This window comes from Ahaetulla prasina, chromosome 2, assembly GCF_028640845.1.
Source record: "Ahaetulla prasina isolate Xishuangbanna chromosome 2, ASM2864084v1, whole genome shotgun sequence".
Lineage (NCBI taxonomy): Eukaryota > Metazoa > Chordata > Lepidosauria > Squamata > Colubridae > Ahaetulla > Ahaetulla prasina.
In genome coordinates, this window is record NC_080540.1 from 7,537,981 (window position 1) to 7,558,162 (window position 20,182).

The 20,182-nt window shown below is 46.5% G+C and overlaps 1 protein-coding gene across 1 annotated transcript; it reads left to right on the forward strand.

Annotated features, from left to right (window-relative positions):
- The first annotated feature begins 469 nt into the window (after window positions 1-469).
- Window positions 470-9,238, forward strand: LOC131193111 (zinc finger protein 165-like). The gene is made up of 4 exons (XM_058172956.1): window positions 470-729; window positions 2,820-3,523; window positions 6,050-6,176; window positions 7,896-9,238. The coding sequence occupies exons 1-4, from the start codon at window positions 708-710 to the stop codon at window positions 8,783-8,785; spliced, it is 1,743 nt and encodes a 580-aa protein (XP_058028939.1). The 5' UTR covers window positions 470-707; the 3' UTR covers window positions 8,786-9,238.
- Window positions 9,239-20,182: the final 10,944 nt, after the last annotated feature.

The window sequence follows — 20,182 nt, forward strand, 5'->3', positions numbered from 1 at the left end:
AGCAATATAAATCCTTCCATTCCCTGTCAGAGCTGATGAAGCTTCTTGGACGAAAAGCGAAACATCTTCAAAGAAAAAACAAGAAAGTCCAATTGCCTCCTGAAAAAGCACCTTTGTGACAACCATGATCTGGATCAGGGGTCTCCAACCTTGTCAACTTTAAGACTTGTGGACTCCAACTCCCAGAATTCTGAGGAATTCTGGGAGTTGGAGTCCACAAGTCTTAAAGTTGCTAAGGTTGGAGACCCCTGATCTGGATGACTGAGAATACCTCAACACCTACTTCCAAAAACACCTACACTGTTTCGCAACCAAAGCAATTTTAAGATGGTCGAACTTCAACTCCCAGAATTCCCGAGCCACCCATTCAACTCTGGGAGTTCAAGCCCACCCATCTTAAAGTTGCCAAGGTTGAGAAACACCATCCTACATGCTTATTTGCCCTTCTCTTCCAAAAAGACCCCCAAAACCCTGTGAGTGATTATTATCGTTCTCGGAAGCTGTTCTTTTTTTCCCCCTGTGGCCCTGAAGGGGTTAATTTTCCCGAGATCTGCTTGCTAGAGAGGCCCATAGGCAGACTCCTTCCTACTTCCTAGCCTTCCACTCCTTGACTAGTGAGAAGCTCAGCTCTGGATTGATTGATTGCTTGATTTCCCTTCTGCAGCTTGAGAGGAGCAGCGCTGCCGGAGGTCAACAGGCTGCATGCAATGCAACAGCTGCAAGGAAGAGGTGAGTCAAAGGAAGGCGCCGGGAGGAAGATTTAGCATAAACAGGCTTTGCAAAAAAAAAAAAAAAAACGGGTAGCATCGCTGCAACTCTCCTGCATTGCCCCAGGTTAGTCCATCGCTGGTGGTTTCCAAAAATAAACTGGGCAACTATTTGACCCGGATGGTATAAGCCAGGGGTCTCCAACCTTGGTCCCTTTAAGACTTGTGGACTTCAACTCCCAGAGTCCACAAGTCTTAAAGGGACCAAGGTTGGAGACCCCTGGTATAAGCCGTCTCCTGCCTTGAGCAAGGGGGTGGACTAGAAGACCTCTGAGGTCCTTTTGAGCCATACGATTCTGTGTTCCCTTCCCCGATTCTCGGGAGACCAAGAAGGGATTCCAGAAGAAAGAGATGCAGAGCCCTGGCCGGTCCCTTCAAGTTTGGAGTGGATTTGGAGTGGATCTCCAGAGCAGGGGTCTCCAACCTTGGTCCCTTTAAGACTTGTGGACTTCAACTCCCAGAGTTCCTGAGCCAGCTTTGCTGGCTGAGGGACTCTGGGAGTTGAAGTCCACAAGTCTTAAAGGGATCAAGGTTGGAGACCCCTGCTCCAGAGCATTGCTTTGCCTAGCCAGCAGGATCCCCACAAACCACAGCGAAGGTGGTTTACCTTATTTGGAAGGGAGGTCAGGGAACCTAGAGATCAAAATGGAAAGATGAAAGGGAAGAGAGCTAGTTAAGGACTTTGATCCACTCTACAATGGGCAAGGAAGAGTTTGCTGGTTCATCTGCGTGTAATCTCAGGCTCGATCGATGCAGAATGAATCAGCCACATCAGACTGGATTTTCCCTTTATTTCTGGTTTTTGTTTTTTTTAGGTGCAAGAAGGAGACTTTCTATGCTTACAGGTTGCACTAGTGTTTTTCAACCTGGACAACTTTAAGATGAGTGGACTTCAACTCCCAGAATTCACCACCCATGTGGGGAATTTTGGGAGCTGAAGTCCACACATCTTAAAAGTTGCCAACACAGTTCTAGGCTGCATAAACAGGGATAGAATCAAGAATGAAGTGTTAATACCACTTTATAATGCCTTGGTGAGGCCACACTTGGAATACTGCACCCAGTTTTGGTTGCCACGATGGAAGAAAGATGTTGAGACTCTAGAAAGAGTGCAGAGAAGAGCAACAAAGACGATTAGGGGACAGGAGGCTAAAACATATGAAGAATGGTTGCAGGAACTAGGACTAGGGGAAGGACTAGGGGACTAGGGGAAAACATGATAGCAGTGTTCCAATATCTCAGGGGCTGCCACAAAGAAGAGGGAGTCAAACTATTCTCCAAAGCACCTGAGGATAGGACAAGAAGCAATGGATGGAAACTAATCAAGGAGAGAAGCAACTTAGAACTAAGGAGAAATTTCCTGACAGTCAGAACAATTAATCAGTGGAACAACTTGCCTCCAGAAGTTGTGGGTGCTCCAACAATGGAAGTTTTTAAGAAGAGATTGGACAACCATTTGTCTGAAGTGGTATAGGCTTTCCTGCCTAAGCAGAGGGTTGGGCTAGAAGACCTCCAAGGTCCCTTCCAACTCTGTTATTCTAAACTTCTACTCTAGAGTTTGGGTATGTTCTTCACTTCAGGAATTATTGAAAACTGGGAGGTGGGGGGGAGGTTCAAAAGAAAACTCAGAAGAGAAGGACTCAGAAGAGAAGGGCCGCGGTGTGGCTCAGGCTGTAAGAAGCCTGTTATTAAACACAGCTGCCTGCAATTACTGCAGGTTCTAGTCCCACCAGGCCCAAGGTTGACTCAGCCTTCCATCCTTTATAAGGTAGGTAAAATGAGGACCCAGATTGTTGGGGGGGCAATAAGTTGACTTTGTATATAAATATAGAAATAGGATGAGACTTGCCTTACACAATGTAAGCTGCCCTGAGTCTTCGGAGAAGGGCGGGATATAAATGTAAAAAAAAACAAAAAAACTTCCCCAACTTTCACAAATACATTTGTGTCTGTTGAACTTCCCCCTTTCCTCAGCCTGTGGGGAGGCCTTTGGAAGAAATAAAACAAAATGAGGTCAGGAATGATGTTGGTAACCTTGATTTTAATTCACAGAGCAAAAGGAAGCCAAAATGGAACCGAAAAGAGGTGGAAAAGGGAAAAAAACCAAGGCTGTACAGAAGGGCCTTCAGGCCACCCATGCTAGAATTGGGGCTGAGCTTCAGCTTCAGAAGCTTTTGAAGCCAATCAAGCAGGAACCGGAAGATGAATTGCAACAGCGCTGGGAAACCCAGTGGCAGAAATTCCTGAAGACTATGCAGGCTCCTTATTTCCCAGAAAGATGTCCACAGCTGGCTCGGCCCCCACCGGAGGAGAGTCCTAAAGAATTCCAAGCTTCTTTCCCCTCCTTGAAGGGGATAGCAGAGACCAAGCTAAGATCTAGAGAAGAGGTCTTCAACCAGAAGATCTGCAGGACCTGGGAGAAGGACCCACATACTTCTACGCAAGTGAAAGAAGAGATTTGTGGTGAGGACGTAGCTGGCTTGGAAGAGCAGAGCCAGCATTTCCGTCAGTTCCGCTACCAGAAGGCTGAAGGGCCCAGAAATGTTTGTGGGCAGCTTTGGAGGCTTTGCCACCAGTGGTTGAAGCCGGAGAGGCACACCAAGGAGCAGATCTTGGAACTGGTGGTCCTGGAGCAGTTTCTAACCATCCTGCCTGAGGATGTACAAGGTTGTGTAAGAGAAGGCAAACCGCAGAGCTGTGCCAAGGCTGTCAATCTGGCAGAGGATTTCCTCCTGAATCTGCAGAGAAAACAGCAGGTAAGAGCTTTTCCAGATTCTGGAAATCTTGGCTGGGGCATAGAAGTAGTCCTCAAATTACAACCTTAATGGAGCTTGCCCATTGCATTTGTAAGTCCTAACAGTCATAAAACCCAATTTTACAACATTTTTTGCAGCGGTCGTAAAAGGAACCGATTTTTTTGCTATGGGCCAGTTTTGCCGAAAAACTGGAAATGAATGCCGGCCGATTGTCCTAAGCTTCCAATTGCCCCGTGTTGGAGGTCAGCCTTGGTGCTGCTGATCACAACGTAGGGCAAGAGACAGGAGTGGTGATGATGAGGTTATCCGTTCAATCAAGTCCAGCCTTTGGTGATTCTTTGAGCCAGGTCCCTCTGCATCTTCCAGTCTTGCACGGCTTCTTTGAGTTGTTCTGTGCCTGTGACGGCGAACCTATAACACGTGTGCCAGAGGTGGCACTATAGCGCCCTCTTTGTGGGCACGCGAGCGTCGCCCCAGCTCAGCTCCACCCCACATGCACACATGCCTCCCATCGGCCAGCTGGTCTTTGGGACTCTGCCTCGCATGTGTGGGGGCAGGGTGCATGCGGGGGCCCCCACATATTTATTTATTTATTTATTTAATCAAATTTTTATACCGCCCTATCTCCCGAAGGACTCAGGGCGGTTTACAGCCCGATAAAATACATATATCATACAAGATAAAACATTAATTAAAAAACCTATTTAAATAGGCCGGAAATTTAAAATTACAAATTAAAAATGCTAAAACCCCATTACCTGAAAATTAATAACTAACCCCAGTTAAAATTAAGTAAAACTTTTAATCCAGTCCCGCTTGGATAAATAAATGCGTTTTCAGCTCACGGCGAAAAGTCCGAAGATCAGGCACTTGGCGTAAACCAGGGGGAAGTTCGTTCCAAAGCGCAGGAGCTCCAACAGAGAAGGCCCTTCCCCTGGGGGCCGCCAGCCGATATTGTTTGGCGGACGGCACCCTGAGAAGACCCTCTCTGTGTGAGCGTACGGGTCGGTGGGAGGCATGAGGTAACAGCAGGCGGTCCCGTAAGTACCCAGGCCCTAAGCCATGGAGCGCTTTAAAGGTGATAACCAGAATCTTAAAGCACACCCGAAAGACCACAGGAAGCCAGTGCAGACTGCATAGTAGTGGTGTTACATGGGAGCAACGAGAGGCTTCCGTTACTACTTGCGCAGCTGCATTCTGGACTAGCTGCAGCCTCTGGGTGCACCTCAAGGGCAGCCCCATGTAGAGAGCATTGCAATAATCCAAACAAGATGTGACCAGAGCGTGAGTGACCGTGCATAAGGCATCCCGGTCAAGGATACACATGCATAGGGGGTGGGGCACATGTGGAGGCTGTGCGCACATGTTTCGGGTGGGGCACATGGTGGGGCGCGTGCATGCACGGGATGGGGTGCATCCGGGGGCCACACACACAAGCGCAAGAGGGTGGGCTGCATAAGCGGGGGACACACATGCATTACATTTTGGGGGTTTGGGCATGCGCTTTGGGCACTCGGTTCAGAAAAGGTTAGCCATCACTGTTCTATGCTCTGGCTGGTATCAGCTTTGATGGAGTCCAGCCATCATATTCTTTGACAGCCTGGTTCCCTTTTACCGCTGACTCTTGCAAACGTAACTGCTTTCTCCAGTGAATCCCTCTGCATAACATGGCCAAAGTGAGTGAGACACACTTTCGTGATTTTGCCTTCAGGTGACATGTCTGGTGTTCTGCACTCCAGCGCTTGCTTGTTAGTCACCTTTGCTATCCAAGGAATACGCAGGAAACCTTCTCTAGCATTATAGCTGAAACGAGTCGGTTTTTTTCCTGTCTTGCTTTTTTAAGGTCTAACTTTCATAACTTTAGCTAGCTACAATAATAAACTAACCTACGTTTGTTTGCCGGGATGATGCCTTTTCTGTCTCCTTCCCCACTTCGGAGCAACGAGCTGGCCTTCAGCCAGTGGATTCACGGCTCTTATCAGTCCTGGCAGAGAAATCGCAGCTGCCTGCCAAAGTTCAAACAAATGACTCACAGAGTAAGACTTCAGCTCTCTTTGAAACGGATCAGCTAATCTTTTGCTCCCCGTGGAGTGCGAGCAGTCCCAAAGCTCCTTATATATCCTGTGGGGTGGGGCACAGGATGATGACACCGCCTCTCTAATCTTCTGAAGGGCGGGTTAATCCAAGCTTGATTATTATTATTATTATTATCAGCTGGGTCTGAAGGCGTAGCCTGAGGAAGGGAGGAATCAGGGGATGACGGCCTCATTACGTCCTCCGACTGGCCTGGTTCTGGCTCCTGGAATCGGGCCAAAGGCATTGGTGCTCCCAAGTCAAGCCTTACCAGCCCTTCCCCCTCACTCTCAGAGTCACTTTAGGGCATGGGGCCAGGTTCAGGGGCTGGAGTCACAACACTGTCCTTGTTTTTCCATACTCAGCTCATTTTCGTCATTGCTGTGCAATCCGACGTTTTAATTGCTGTGATTCCTCAACCCTGTCATACTGATTTGGATTGTGTCCCTGCAGGAGCTGATGCCATATGAAGAGGTGATTGTTAACTCCCCCAAGGCAGAATTGGACCCATCAGATGCAGAGGAGCCCGGGAACTCCACGGAGGTTGAGCGTGTTAGTGATGATGACCCTCCCTTATTCAGTAAGTGTTGGTGGAAGGAGTGGCTGAACGTGACAGCAAATGGTTAAAATCCAAGCTCAGGTTGTTGATAGAAATAGTATTCGGTTGACAACAGCAGATGGGACCAACCACTCCATACTAAGCAATGCAATTGTAAAGCACAACATCATGTGACCGTACTGACTTATGACAACAGTTGTAGCAGTTCCAGTTAGCATCATTAGGGGAATTCGGTGCGGCTGGAGCATCCCATGGTCATGCGATCACCATTTGTGACCACCTGTGCAGGGGGCGTGGTGCATGCAGGGGGTGCGCATGTGCGGGGGGCAGGATGCATGTGGGGGGGCTGCGTGCACATGCGTGGGGGGCAAGGCATTGCGGGAATGTGTGTTTATGCATGGTGTGGGGTGCATGCATGGGGGGCAAGGGGCTTGCGCGGAGGCCACGTGCATTGCATTTGGGGGGTTTGGGCAAACACGTGCATGTGTGTGCGCTTTAGGCACTCAGTCCGAAAAGGTTAGCCATCACTGGCCTAGGGAATGGTCAGATAAGAGATGCCCTTAGCTGCATATTGGGTGGAGAAAGAGGCTCAGAAGGGACACTCCCACTATAAAGGGGATGGTGGGAATATTCAATTCAGACTTGCAAGATTCTGTTAATTTTGTCGTGCAATAAAATAGAATCAGTTTATTGATTCTTGTTGTGACTCCAGCCCCCGAACCTGGCCCCATGCCCAAAAGTGACTCTGAGTGAGGGGGAAGGGCCGGTAAGACTTACCTTGGGAGCACTGATGCCTTTGGCTCGGCTCCAGGAGCCAAAACCAGGCCACTCGGAGGACGTAATGAGGCCGTCATCCCCTGATTCCTCCCTTCCTCAGGCTACGCCTTCAGACCCAGCTGATAATAATAATAATAATCAAGCTTGGATTAACCCACGCTTCAGAAGATTAGAGAGGCGGCGTCATCAAAGGGAAGGGTGGGGCAGGAGCTTCAGCCCACAGGATACATAAGGAGCTTTGGGACTGCTCGCACTCCACGGGGAGCAAAAGATTAGCTGAACCGTTTCAAAGAGAGCTGAAGTCTTACTTTGTGAGTCATTTGTTTGAACTTTGGCAGGCAGCTGCGATTTCTCTGCCAGAACTGATAAGAGCCGTGAATCCACTGGCTGAAGGCCAGCTCGTTGCTCCGAAGTGGGGAAGGAGACAGAACAATTCTACTTTATTCTAAAGGAAAATATTTGTAGCTCAGGGTTGAAATGAAGAGACCTTGGTGCTCTCTGAACCTGGTTGCTTTCTTGCAAACATCTCATTATCCAAACTTGGTAACATCATCGGTGTACTAGAATTAGTTCATCTAATGTAAAGAAAGGTGTTAAACTCATCTCTTAAGAACCGTGGTGGCTTAGTGGTTAGAATACAGTACTGCAGGGCTAACTCACTGCTCACTCCAGGAGTTCAATTCTGAGCGGCTCAAGGTTGACTCAGCTTTCCATCCTTCTGAGGTCAGTAAAATAAGGACCCAGATTTTGGGGGGGCAATATGCTGACTTTATAAACCGCTTAGAGAGGGCTGTAAAGCCCTGCGAAGCGATATATAAGTCTAAGTGCCATTGTTAGTGCCATTGTTACTCATCTGCACCTTGTCTGATTCTGTCAACTCCTCTATTATTTTAGGAAAGTTGTCAGATTTTCTGAAATTCAGTGCCAATGTTTTAGGCTGAGTTTGTGATCCTCTTTGGGCAGGTGGTGGAGAAAGATGCCGGAGTCACCACCCAGAGGGAACGGAGAATGGAGAATTAACCAGCACATCCACAAAAGACATACGAGGACAAGCTAACCCAGATCCTTGCTTTGCTTCAGGACCTGAAAGTGAGGAGCTGAATCTTCTTCAGGAAAGTGCCCAGGTGGCTGAATTCGGTGACATCTCCTCAGAAAGAGGCAGAGGGATATTTCTCCATGTACCTGAAGTAGCAGGAAGGTCAGGAGGTCAGGAGAGACTGAGACAAACCCAAGGAAACTCAGCCAGGAAGATGCCAAGAAAAAATGTGGCTTGCAAGGAAGACGATTCAGACAGAAGCCCCAGCCGGAAGAGGGTCCCTGAGCACCTCTCCCAAAAAATGGCCACCGGATGTGTTAGAAAGAGCGGCCCGTGTGTCGACCTCGTTCAACCAGCCAAGACCCCGTCCTATGAATGTTCCTACTGCGGCAAGCGGTGGCCCTGCCAATCCCAACTCCGCCGGCATGTCAAAATCCACACGGGCGAGAGGCCTCACAAATGCGCAGACTGTGGGAAGAGTTTCAGTAACAGCTCGAACCTCAGCCAGCATAAGAGGGTGCACACCGGGGAGAGACCCTACAGTTGCAAAGGATGCGGGAAAAGCTACCGACGCCGGGCCTCCCTGGTTCAACACGAGAGAGAAACCTGCCGGAAAGGGAACCCCTTAAACGCTCCGGCGGTGGGGTACATCGTGTTGGGGAACTGCACCTTGCTATGTATGAAGAAATCGGTGCGGAGCGGGAAAAATCGGGTGATAGCACCAAAGGGGGCCGAGGTCCCGCTCGCAGCTCAGCCTTTAAACCTACTAATGGGATATTCACAAGAGAAGAGCCAGGCTGGCAGTTTAGAGGTCTAGAAAGCTTGAGTTGGAGATGTGATGCTGTCTTTGATCGAACGGGCCTCTTGGCTGGGGTAGAGGAACACCCAAAACTTCCTTGGAAACGCATCTGTGGGAAAGATATAGGCAGGGGGGTGCTGACCTTGAGGAAAACGCTCCTGTTTCACTTCCAACAAAAAAAAAAGGATGAAACTTTAGGATTGAGGCAGAAAAATATCAACAGAGGGCATTTCTGAAGGATCTCACAAGCAAGGTAGTTTGTTAGGCCTCCCGACCTGGAAAAGGTGCCAAGAATAGGGGGGAAAGGTTCTGCCTGATGAGTTGGGCCTAGTTGCAGGTTTACTAAGCCATTTAGGGTATGCCAAAGGGGTGGGCCCAATATCCTAGCTCGGGACAGTAAGGCTGTGTAGGAGCCTGGATTGCAAAGGAACAAGAAAAATTCAGAGCCTGTCCAGATGGGAGTGATGTACTTGTCCGCAACTCTTTAAAGCAGGGGTCTCCAACCTTGGTCCCTTTAAGACTTGTGGACTTCAACTCCCAGAGGAGTTGAAGTCCACAAGTCTTAAAGGGACCAAGGTTGGAGACCCCTGCTTTAAAGAGACTGAGGTTTTTTCCCTTGCTTGTACAGCTCCCCTAGAAAAAGACACTTGGTTTAAGGGTGGACTGATAGGGGCAGTGCAGATGTGCTGTTCCCAGTCACCTGTTCCATTTGAAAACTCAAAGAGTGATGCACAGTATTAATGTACTGTAGGTTTGACGAATGCCTTGGCAGGGTTAGCGTTACTCTTCGGCAGCGGAAATGATCCGCGTGAGTGCAAATCACAGAGGTTCAGCCAGTTTGCAGACGGTTGGTTATTCAGAGCACAGCTGGATGGGATGCAAACGGGTCCTTAGGCCTAAACCCTTAACCTTGCTCAAACTCTTTTCAAAACGCCACTGGTTTAGTCCCAATCGACCTGGAAGGAGAAACCGTATAAATTTTACGACTTCGAGAGACACTTCTTGACATAGTTGCTTCTTTTTCAGTACAAATCTGCTGGGCAGGCAACCTGGTGGTTTCTTAACGTTGGGGGAGGGGGAAAACCCATTTTTTCTTCCTTTTTTTTTTTAAAAAAATGTTGAATTCATAGAACGTTTTGACAGAGATCAGACTGGATGTCAAATCCACTCTTAGTCTGCTTTGAACCATCTATTTCTATGCCACTGGGGGGTTTAGCATTGAGTAGACCAGGGCTTCCTATAGAGGACAGGAAGGCCTGGAGGAACGTTGTCTATGGGGTCACGATGGGTCAGACATGACTTCGCAACTAACAACAACAGACCAGGGCAGTGGTGGGTTTCAAAAATTTTTACTACCGGTTCTGTGGGTGTGGCTTGGTGAGCGTGGCAGGGGAAGATTACTGCAAAATCTCCATTCCCTCCCCACTCCAGGGGAAGGTTACTGCAAAATCCCCATTCCCTCCCCACTCCAGGGGAAGGTTACTGCAAAATCCCCATTCCCTCCCCACTCCAGGGGAAGGTTACTGCAAAATCCCCATTCCCTCCCCACTCCAGGGGAAGGTTACTGCAAAATCCCCATTCCCTCCCCACTCCAGGGAAAGGTTACTGCAAAATCCCCATTCCCTCCCCACTCCAGGGGAAGGTTACTGCAAAATCCCCATTCCCTCCCTACTCCAGGGGAAGGTTACTGCAAAATCCCCATTTCCTTCTGATCAGCTGGGACTCGGGAGGCAGAGAATAGATGGGGGCAGGGCCAATCAGAATTTTTCTACCGGTTCTCTGAACTACTCAAAATTTCTGCTACCGGTTCTCCAGAACTGGTCAGAACCTGCTGAAACCCACCTCTGGACCAGGGGTCCCCAACCCCCAGACCATGGCCCTTTACCAAGCCTTGAGCTTTTCGGAACTGGGCTGCGGATGTAGCAGGCGTATCCTCACTCCCGTGAACAGTGGTGACTGTACGCGCTCCATTTGTGTGAGCAGCTTGTGCGCTTGCCCGCTTGTTGTGCAAGTGGAGCTGCAGGTTTGCCCGCCACATGTGCGGGACCATCCCCCTCTTCCCCTCCCCCCCGATTCGCAAACCATGTCCCATTGAGTCATCGTTTCAGAGATTTTTTTCCGACCAGATTCCTCAATACCTTCAACAGTTTACTGTGCTTTTAATATGTTGCCTTCAGTGGAAAAGTTCTCAAAGGTGCAAAGGGATATTCAGAGATGTATCTTTTGCCAACCTAGCAGTTCGAAAGCATGTAAAAAATGCAGGTAGAAAAACAGGGACCACCTTTGGTGGGAAGGTAACAGCGTTCCATGCGTCTTTGGTGTTGAGTCATGCCGGCCACATGACTACGGAGACGTCTTCGGACAGCGCTGGCTCTTCGGGTTTAAAACAGAGATGAGCACCGCCCCCTAGAGTCGGGAACGACTAGCACATACGTGCGAGGGAAACCTTTACCTTTAAGCTCTTTGCAGACCAAAGCTTTTGCTGTAAGAAGCAATTGAGTAAACATCTGAAAAATCTTATTAGAACAGCTGAACATTAATGGGCTTGATCAGAGTCATTTCCTTGAAAGTAGTCCATGTTGAACTGTACAGCACAGCCAAACCTCAGCAGTTGACCACAGGAAGTATTTTATGACGTCGTTATTATGTCATGAAATCCTTTCTGATCATTTTTATGTCATGAAATATTTCATAAAATTTGCCAAATTTCACTTTCACGGGAGTTCATCGGTCCCAGATGTTGGACACCTTCTATAAGTTCGCCCTTTTGAGGTATCTTGGTTCAAAAACTGTTGCCCTACAATGTACCGTTTTGCCCAGTGAAAGGTAACACAAAGATAAACGGGAGAGCTTTAGTAATGTATACATGACAGAGTGACCACTTGTATGTAGCGGACAGCATCCTTTTCATTGATGTTCTGATGCGTCGATATTTGAGCCCGAATAATTTTTGCAGCTAGATAGCTAGAAACAGCATAACGATACAAAAGATCTAGATCAGGCCTGTCAAAGTGGTGGCCCGTGGGGTGGATATGGCCCGCGCAAGCCATGCTCACCCCAGTTCCGCAAAGGCAAAAAACATCCCGATACATCACGCTATGGCTCGGGTTTGACACCCTTGATCTGGATAAACAGACCGAGTGTGATGACAACATCAGTGATCAGTAGAACCTGTGAACAAGCATAGAGATGGGATCCTCTTCGCTGGAGGTGTCTAATCAGAGGCTGGATAGTTATCTCTTGGGGCTGCTGTAATCTGCATTTTTGCACTGTTAGATTGCAACTCTTGAGTATGCCTGTTGTGACTCCAGCCCCTGAACCTGGCCCCATTACCGGAAGTGACTTGAAGCCGGGCCTGCTGCCAGAAAGTGACTTGGACAGTGAGGGAGAAGGGCCATCAGGACTTACTTCGGGAGCACCGGCTTCCCTGGCTCAGCTCCAGGAGCCAGAAGCAGGCCAGGTGAAAGAGATAACTAGGCCTCCTTCCCCTGACTCTTCCCCCCCCCCCCAGGCCACGCCTGCAGATCCAGCTGACAGCAATCAGGCTTGGTTTCATAGGCAGGAGAGGAGGGAACAACAGAAGCAAGGGTGGGGCAGGCCTAGGAAGTGCTGAGTCATGGAGCCACACCCCACAGGATATAAAAGGCAGCCAGAGCTGCTGTGTCTCTCTGTAACAGGCAAATCCACTGATTGACTAAAGCTGAAGTTTGTGACTCACCAGCGTCGTGGAAGATAACGAGGGCTCTTGGCAGACACTGGCTCTTTTGTCGCCAGAGCTGATAGTGCCAGCTAATTAAGCCACCCTTTGGACGGAGGCGGAGGAGGACAGAACAATGCCTGACCAGGAAACAGGATTCACATACTTAACAGGTATGCTGTAAATAAGCTATACTGTTCTTTGGCATCTTTTCCAAGCATGATTCTCACAGAGTCTTCTTTAGTGAGATTTATTAAGGAGAAATTACAAAAACTCTTTACAACTAAACTGCTTATCTACCACCAATATATTCCAAAATACATCAGGGTGGGAATTTCCTTTTCCTCCTGATTGCCATAATGTGAATTAGCAGGTTTCTTCTCTGATAATGCTAGAAGTTGCAGCTGGTTACCAGTAGTCCTTGATTTATGGAGGACTCTTATGTGAACACAACCTCTTATGTGAACACAACTCTGCCTTTATATATAACACTTTATATGAACTCAGGAGTCCAGGAAATAAACAAGGGAGATGGCAACTTTGCCCTTGCGTATGGCAACTTCAAGTCCCCCAAATAATTTGAGACGAATTCTACTGACCCTTAATCAAAATGCCAAGGGTGATCTTGATCAGAAGAATAAAGTCAGGGACGTAACTAAGAAAGAAAGTAAATGCAGTGGTAGACATGTCATGACAAATAGGTCACTTTTGTATGTATCGGAAATCAGAAGAATCAGACGCCTTTTTCCACCTTTAGTTTATTCTGTCAAAGAACCTTGCCATCACCAGAACAGAAAGAGAATTTGCTTTTCAAAAAAAAAACCTACACACATATGCACAAACACACATAGACCAGTGGTGGGTTGCTCCCGGTTAGGTCCGATTCTATAGAACCGGTAGTAAAACCGGCGGGAGGCTCTGTCCACCTGCCATGACATCATAATGGATGATCTGTGCATGCGCAGAAGCACACGTGCGTAGCCCCGTTGCTAACCGGTAGTAAAGATAAGTAGAACCTTCCCCTGACATAGACATATATTTGTAAGCATTCTGCTATTCTGTTTATGTTGTTGTTAGTTGCGAAGTCGTGTCCGACCCATCGCAACCCCATGGATAACATTCCTCCAGGCCTTCCTGTCCTGTACCATCCTCTGGAGTCCATTTAAACTCATGCCTACTGCTTCAGTAACTCCATCCAGCCACCTCGTTCTCTGTCGTCCCCTTCTTCTTTTGCCCTCAATCTTTCCCATCATTAGGCTCTTCTCCAGTGAGTCCTTCTCATTAAGTGGCCAAAGTATTTCAGTTTCATCTTCAGGATCTGGCCTTCTAAAGAGCAGTCAGGTTTGATCTCTAGAACTGACCAGTTTGATTGCCTTGCAGTCTAAGGGACTCGCAGGAGTCTTCTCCAGCACCAGTTCAAAGGCCTCGATTCTTCGGCGCTCAGCCTTTCTTATGGTCCAACTTTCACAGCCATCCATTGCAACTGGGAAAACCATAGTCTTGATTATACGCACTTTTGTTGGCAGGGTGATGTGTCTGCTTTTTAGTACGCTGTCTAGATTTGCCATAACTTTCCTCCCCAGGAGCAAGCGTCTTTTAATTTCTTGGCTGCAGTGTCCATAATAATTTTTAAAGACATTCCCTCAAGACATAGTCCCTGGACTATTTCTGTACCCAAATAATTGAGGGTCAGTGCTTGAAACAACTTGTGCCTTAGAAACAAAATGTTCACAGAATCCTTTAGGACAGCAGTGCCCAATCCTTTGGCCACCAGGGACTGGTTCCATGGAGAAAGGTTTTTCCGTGGACTGGAGGCAGCGTGGTTTCTTGTGCTGCCTGCGTTGCTTCTTTGCGCAGCCAGGTTTCTGGCAGGCCACAGCCCAGTGTCAGTCCACGGACCAAGGGTTGGGGACCCCTGCTCTAGGAAATGAGCAGCAAGCTTATTTAAGCAGCAGGCTTAATTCTATATATGCCATGGACCTAGTGCTGATGTGTTTCAACATGCTTTAACAAATGGAACACCGTATCCACCCACCATGAAAGAAGTGTTGTGACCCAGGCCCAAGTAGGTAGTAGTAAACGCAATCAGTTCAAAAACAAACAGACTTTAGTAGAACAGCTGAGAATTAACTCATTCTCAGCATCGTCCAAAGTAAATCAAAGCAAAGTCTTCATAACACAATTCTTCAGTCTTATCACCAAGATAAGACCAACTTATCACCAGTTGGTCTAATTTGTCAAACTGCCAAAGGCTTTTCTTGGCAAAAGTTCAAATGCAGAAGACGCCGACAAGAAATAAATGCAGCAAGACAAGGAGCAAGTCTATCAACATTGTTTTTCAACAAAGAGCCCAAACTCTGTTGCTGGTCTTTTAAGCCTTATGGGAGGGGCCAATCATCTCTTGGCCCTACTCCTAAGTCATCCTCTTTGCTTTAGCTGCTCTTGCCTTCTGGTAGCTCTTCTCATGCGTGCACTAGGAACAGGTTCCTCCTGTTCCTCTGCCTCACTACTGTCAGCCTCTGGAGGCTCTGGAGTCTGCACATCAATCCCCGACAGCCCTGGCCCCATCTCTGCCTCCGACGCAGAGCCCTCATCTTGGGCTTCCCCAGCCTCCAGGACTGGCCCATGTTCTTCCTCAGTCTCATCGCTGTCCGACTCCATTGCCAGTTCCGCAGGCTACTGGCGGACCACAACAAGAAGTGACTGGCTCTCATCAACCTATACCAATCAGCAACCGGCTTGTGTAAATTCCAATCAGAAGTCAGGACAGCTGGCTATATAGGCAGGAGCCCTGTCAGTCCTTGCTCAGTCCTTGCATCACAGATCACGCTGCCTCTGAAGATGCCAGTCAGAGTTGCTGGCAAAACATCAGGAAATCTATTGTCTAAACCCTAAAGCCTAGCATTGCCCAACTTGTTGGCAAAAAAATTCAGGAATCTGGTAGCACCTTTTCTGATTAATCCATGTTAATGTCTTTTCATAAAATGGGTGGTCAGATAGGGTGCTACGAGGTTCCTGATTTTTGGTGACCTGCTTTACAGCTGCAGAGTTCTAGAGCAGGGGTCTCCAACCGTGACAACTTTAAGACTTGTGGACTTCAACTCCCAGCTTTGCTGGCTGAGGAACTCTGGGAGTTGAAGTCCACAAGTCTTAAAGTTGCCAAGGTTGGAGACCCCTGTTCTAGAAGGATCTTTCCAGTATCCAACCTGTTAGCCTAATTAACCCTCAGAAAACTGACTGAAGACATGGCGGTGCCTTCAGGGCTGGGGATCCTATGGATGAGGGGAGCCTACAAGAGGGTTATGCTGTCAGCTGTGGGCAGGCATTTTTGTACCGCTTTATGTTTCTGGTTAATAGTTTTTATTTAAATGTCTTTGCAGTTTTAACTTGTGAGCCACCCAGATAACTGAGACAGGTGGCTATATAAGTTGAATAAAATAAAAAATTTAAAAATCTTGTGATACATCAAGAGCACCTTTATCGTTCCAGATCTGGACTTTCTACACAGCGATCTGAAATCATTGCTGCCAGTTCTTTAGCTGGTGTTGGCCTTCATACCCATTGAATTTATTGTTATTTTTTCAGGGAGAAACCAGAAGATTGTGAGTTCTAGTCCCATTGTAGGCATGAAAGCCAGCTGGGTGACTTTGGGCCAGTCAGTTCTCTCTCAGTCCAGGCCACCTCACAGGGTGGTTGTTGTGGGGAAAATAGGAGAAGAAAGATATGTTCAATTACTTATAAAGGTAAATAAGATGGAATAATACATACAAGGTTGACTCAGCCTTCCATCCTTTCTAAAGTAGGTAAAATGAGGACCCAGATTGTTGGGGGGGCAATAAGTTGACTTTGTAAATATACAAATAGAATGAGACTATTGCCTTATACACTGTAAGCCGCCCTGAGTCTTCGGAGAAGGGCGGGATATAAAGGTAAATAAATAAATAATAAATTAAATAAATACATACATACATACATACCTTTGAATCAGGGTGAAATCCAATTTTTTTCCCTACCGGTTCTGTGGTTGTGGCTTGGTGGGCATGGCAGGGGAAGGAAATTGCAAAATCTCCATTCCCACCCTACTCAAGGGGAAGGATATTGCAAAATCTCCATTCCCACATCACTCCTGGGGAAGGATACTTCAAAATCCTCATTCCCTCCTCACTCCTGGGGGAAAGACATTGAAAAAAAATCTCCATTCCCACCCCACTCTGGGGCCAGCCAGAGGTGGTATTTGCCAGTTCTCTGAACTACTCAAAATTTCCTCTACCGGTTCTCCAGAACCTGTTAGAACCTCCTGAATAGCATCCCTGCTTTGAATGTAAGGGGAGAAGGTAATGTATTGTCAAAGCAAGATCATGCAGAATTTCTTGCAAAACCTGGGCTCAAAACCAGGAATCTTCCGGTCTACGGTCAAACAGTGTCCTTGCTGAGCTATGGAATTTTGGCTACCCAAGAGCAAATAGAAAATGCATAAATTTGGATGCCAGAAAAGGAGAGTGTTCTTGGCACAGGGGAATTCGCTGTGCCAGGAAGAAAACGCATCATGTTTGCAGCTATTATTGGGTCTGTAGCATTTTGTCTGGGTTGCTTGAAAAGAAAGCAGCCTCTTCTCCTAATACAGAACTTTAAGATAGCCAATGATGGATTGATCAATTTTAAAAAATTGCTAGTCTCGAAGATCCTTTTCTTCAAAGGGCAATTGGACTTCCTTGATTTTTTCCTTTGAAAACGTTTTCATTCTTACCCAAGAAGCTTCTTAGTTCTGTTTCAAAGAAAAAAAGCCAAAAAAGACTAGTTGCCTTTTTTGGGGGGTGGGTGGGAGGGAAGCATCTTTCTGACAACCATAACCTGTCCTGGATGATTGAAACTCTCCGTAGACAAAAAGCATTGCAAGCAATGTGGATTCTGGTAGAAGGTGGCTGGGTCAGGACCCTGGAGAGCTCCCACTGCCAGGCTGGGAGTTGGTGTCATTTTAAAGGTGACGTAATTCCAGAGTTTTTGGAAGAGTCCATGGCTCTTTCTCCAAGATTGCAAAGTTACAACCTTGGCATGCAAGATACAAAACTCTGCATCTGGTAGGAAAAATGTACAGACCAAATATAGGATGGCAGAGAGGCAACCAAGCAGTAGTATATGTGACTAGAGCTGGATGTTCTTATAGAATATACAGAATAACAGACTTGGAAGGGACGTTGTAGGCCATCTAGTCCAACCCCTGTTCAAGCAGGAGACTGTATACCATTCTGACAGATGGCAGTCCAGTCTCTTCTTGAAAGCTTCCAGTGATGAAGCTCCCACAACTTCTGAAGGCAAAGCTGTTCCATTGGTTGATTGTTCTCACTCAGAAACAGAAAATTTCTCCTTATTTCCAGGTTGAATCTCTCCTAGTTCAGTTTACATCCATTATTCCTTTTCTGGCCTTCAGGTGCTTTGGAAAATAGCTTGAACCCCTCCTCTTTGTGGCAACCCCTCAAATATTGGAACACTGTTATCATGTCTCGCCTGGTCCTTCTCTTCACTAGACTTTAGCCATGCCCAGTTCCTGCAACCGTTAATCATATGTTTTAGGCTCTAGTTCCCTTATCATTTTTATTGCTCTTCTCTGCACTCTTTTATTTATTTATTTATTTATTTATTTATTTATTTATTTATTTATTTATTTATTTTGTCAATCACATATAAGATAACAGGTAAAAGTATAAACATAATTTGGATACATGAAAAGAGTAAGTAAAAAAAAAGGAATATTAGGACAGGGACGGTAGGCAAACTGGTGTGCTTATGCACGTACCTTACAGACCTCTTAGGAATGGGGTGAGGTCAACAGTAGACAGTTTAAGCTTAAAATTTTGGGGATTTGGGGAAGAAACTACAGAGTCAGGTAGTGCATTCCAGACATTGACCACTCTGTTGCTGAAGTTGTATTTTCTGCAATCAAGTTTGGAGCGGTTTACCTTGAGTTTGTATCTATTATTCTAGATACATCTAGAATCTATTATTCTAGCACAGAGGTGTCAAACTCACGTTCACTAACACATCAGGCCCATGGGCCGCGAGTTTGACACGCCTGTTCCAGAGTCTCAACATCTTTTTTACATTGTGGCAACCAAAACTGGATGCAGTATTCTAGGTGTGTCCTTACTAAAGTGGTATTAGTACCTCATGTGATCTTGATTGAATCTCTCTGTTAATGAAATTTAGGATTGTCAACTACAACATACTCGATTCTTGTAGAATAGAATAGAATAGAATAGAATAGAATAGAATAGAATAGAATAGAATAGAATAGAATAGAATAGAATAGAATAGAATAGAATAGAATAGAATAGAATTTATTGGCCAAGTGTGATTGGACACACAAGGAATTTTTCTTGGTGCATATGCTCTCAGTGTACATAAAAGAAAAGATACGTTCATCAAGGTACAACATTTACAACACAAATGATGGTCAATATATCAATATAAATCATAAGGATTGCCAGCAACAAGTTATAGTCATACAGTCATAAGTGGAAAGAGATTGGTGATGGGAACTATGAGAAGATTAATAGTAGTGCAGATTCAGTAAATAGTCTGACAGTGTTGATGGAATTATTTGTTTAGCAGAGTGATGGCCTTCGGGAAAAAACTGTTCTTGTGTCTAGTTGTTCTGGTGTGCAGTGCTCTATAGCGTCGTTTTGAGGGTAGGGGTTGAAACAGTTTATGTCCAGGATGTGAGGGATCTGTAAATATTTGTCAAGTACAAATTAAACATGAGCCAATAAATTAAGAAACAAACAAACATGAGCCAGCAGTGTGAGGCAGCTGCAAAAAAGGACATACACTAAAAGAAGCACAGAGCCTTGATCGTTGGAAGTAGCCTTTCCACTCTGTTCTGACTCTATGCATTCGAAGATACAGCTGCATGAGCTTGTTTCACACTTACAGGTCGTGTGACCAATATCTGGATGCTTGACAACTGGCATGTATTTGTGATGGTTGCAATGTCCCGGGGGGGGTGTCATGTGTTCATCTTTTACGACAAGCAAAGTCAATGGGGAAACAGATTCACCTAACAACCGTGTTACTAACGGCAGTGATTCGTTTAAGCAAGTGTGGCAAGAAAGGGCCGTAATAGCTCAGGCTTTTAGAAGCCTGTTATTAGAACACAGCAGCCTGCAATTACTGCAGGTTCAAGCCCGGCCCGAGGTTGACTCAGCCTTCCATCCTTTATAAGGTAGGTAAAATGAGGACCCAGATTGTTGGGGGGGCAATAAGTTGACTTTGTAAATATACAGATAGAATGAGACTATTGCCTTATACACTGTAAGCCGCCCTGAGTCTTCGGAGAAGGGCGGGATATAAATGTAAATAAAAATAAATAAATAAATAAATAAATAAAAAGGTCGTTAAAAAGTGGGGCAGAAGTCACTTAACAACCGTCTTGCCTAGCAACAGAAATTCTGGCCTAAACCGTGGTCATACATCAAGGACTACTTATGTACAACAGCCATCATCTTTGGATCTTCACTCAAAATGTGATTCGTGTTTGCAGAACGATGCGGCTCTGTGTGAAGGTACACAGCCTGGCACTCTCCTTCCATCACAAGCTGGAACTGAAATGCTTCTCCTCAGCAAGCATCATTATTATGCCTGCAGCCGGCCTTCGCCAGAGCAGAAACAGGCTGACAAATCGCCTCAGCCTATTCTCCTCCCCTCAGCCTCCTGCTTTCAGT

Bases quoted from the DNA above. Each gene is read 5' to 3' on its own strand.
- LOC131193111 (XM_058172956.1), top strand. From the start codon at position 708: ATGCAACAGCTGCAAGGAAGAG. The intron at 3,524-6,049 runs GTAAGAGCTTTT...GTGTCCCTGCAG, and splicing joins ATCTGCAGAGAAAACAGCAG to GAGCTGATGCCATATGAAGA. The intron at 6,177-7,895 runs GTAAGTGTTGGT...CTCTTTGGGCAG, and splicing joins TGATGACCCTCCCTTATTCA to GTGGTGGAGAAAGATGCCGG.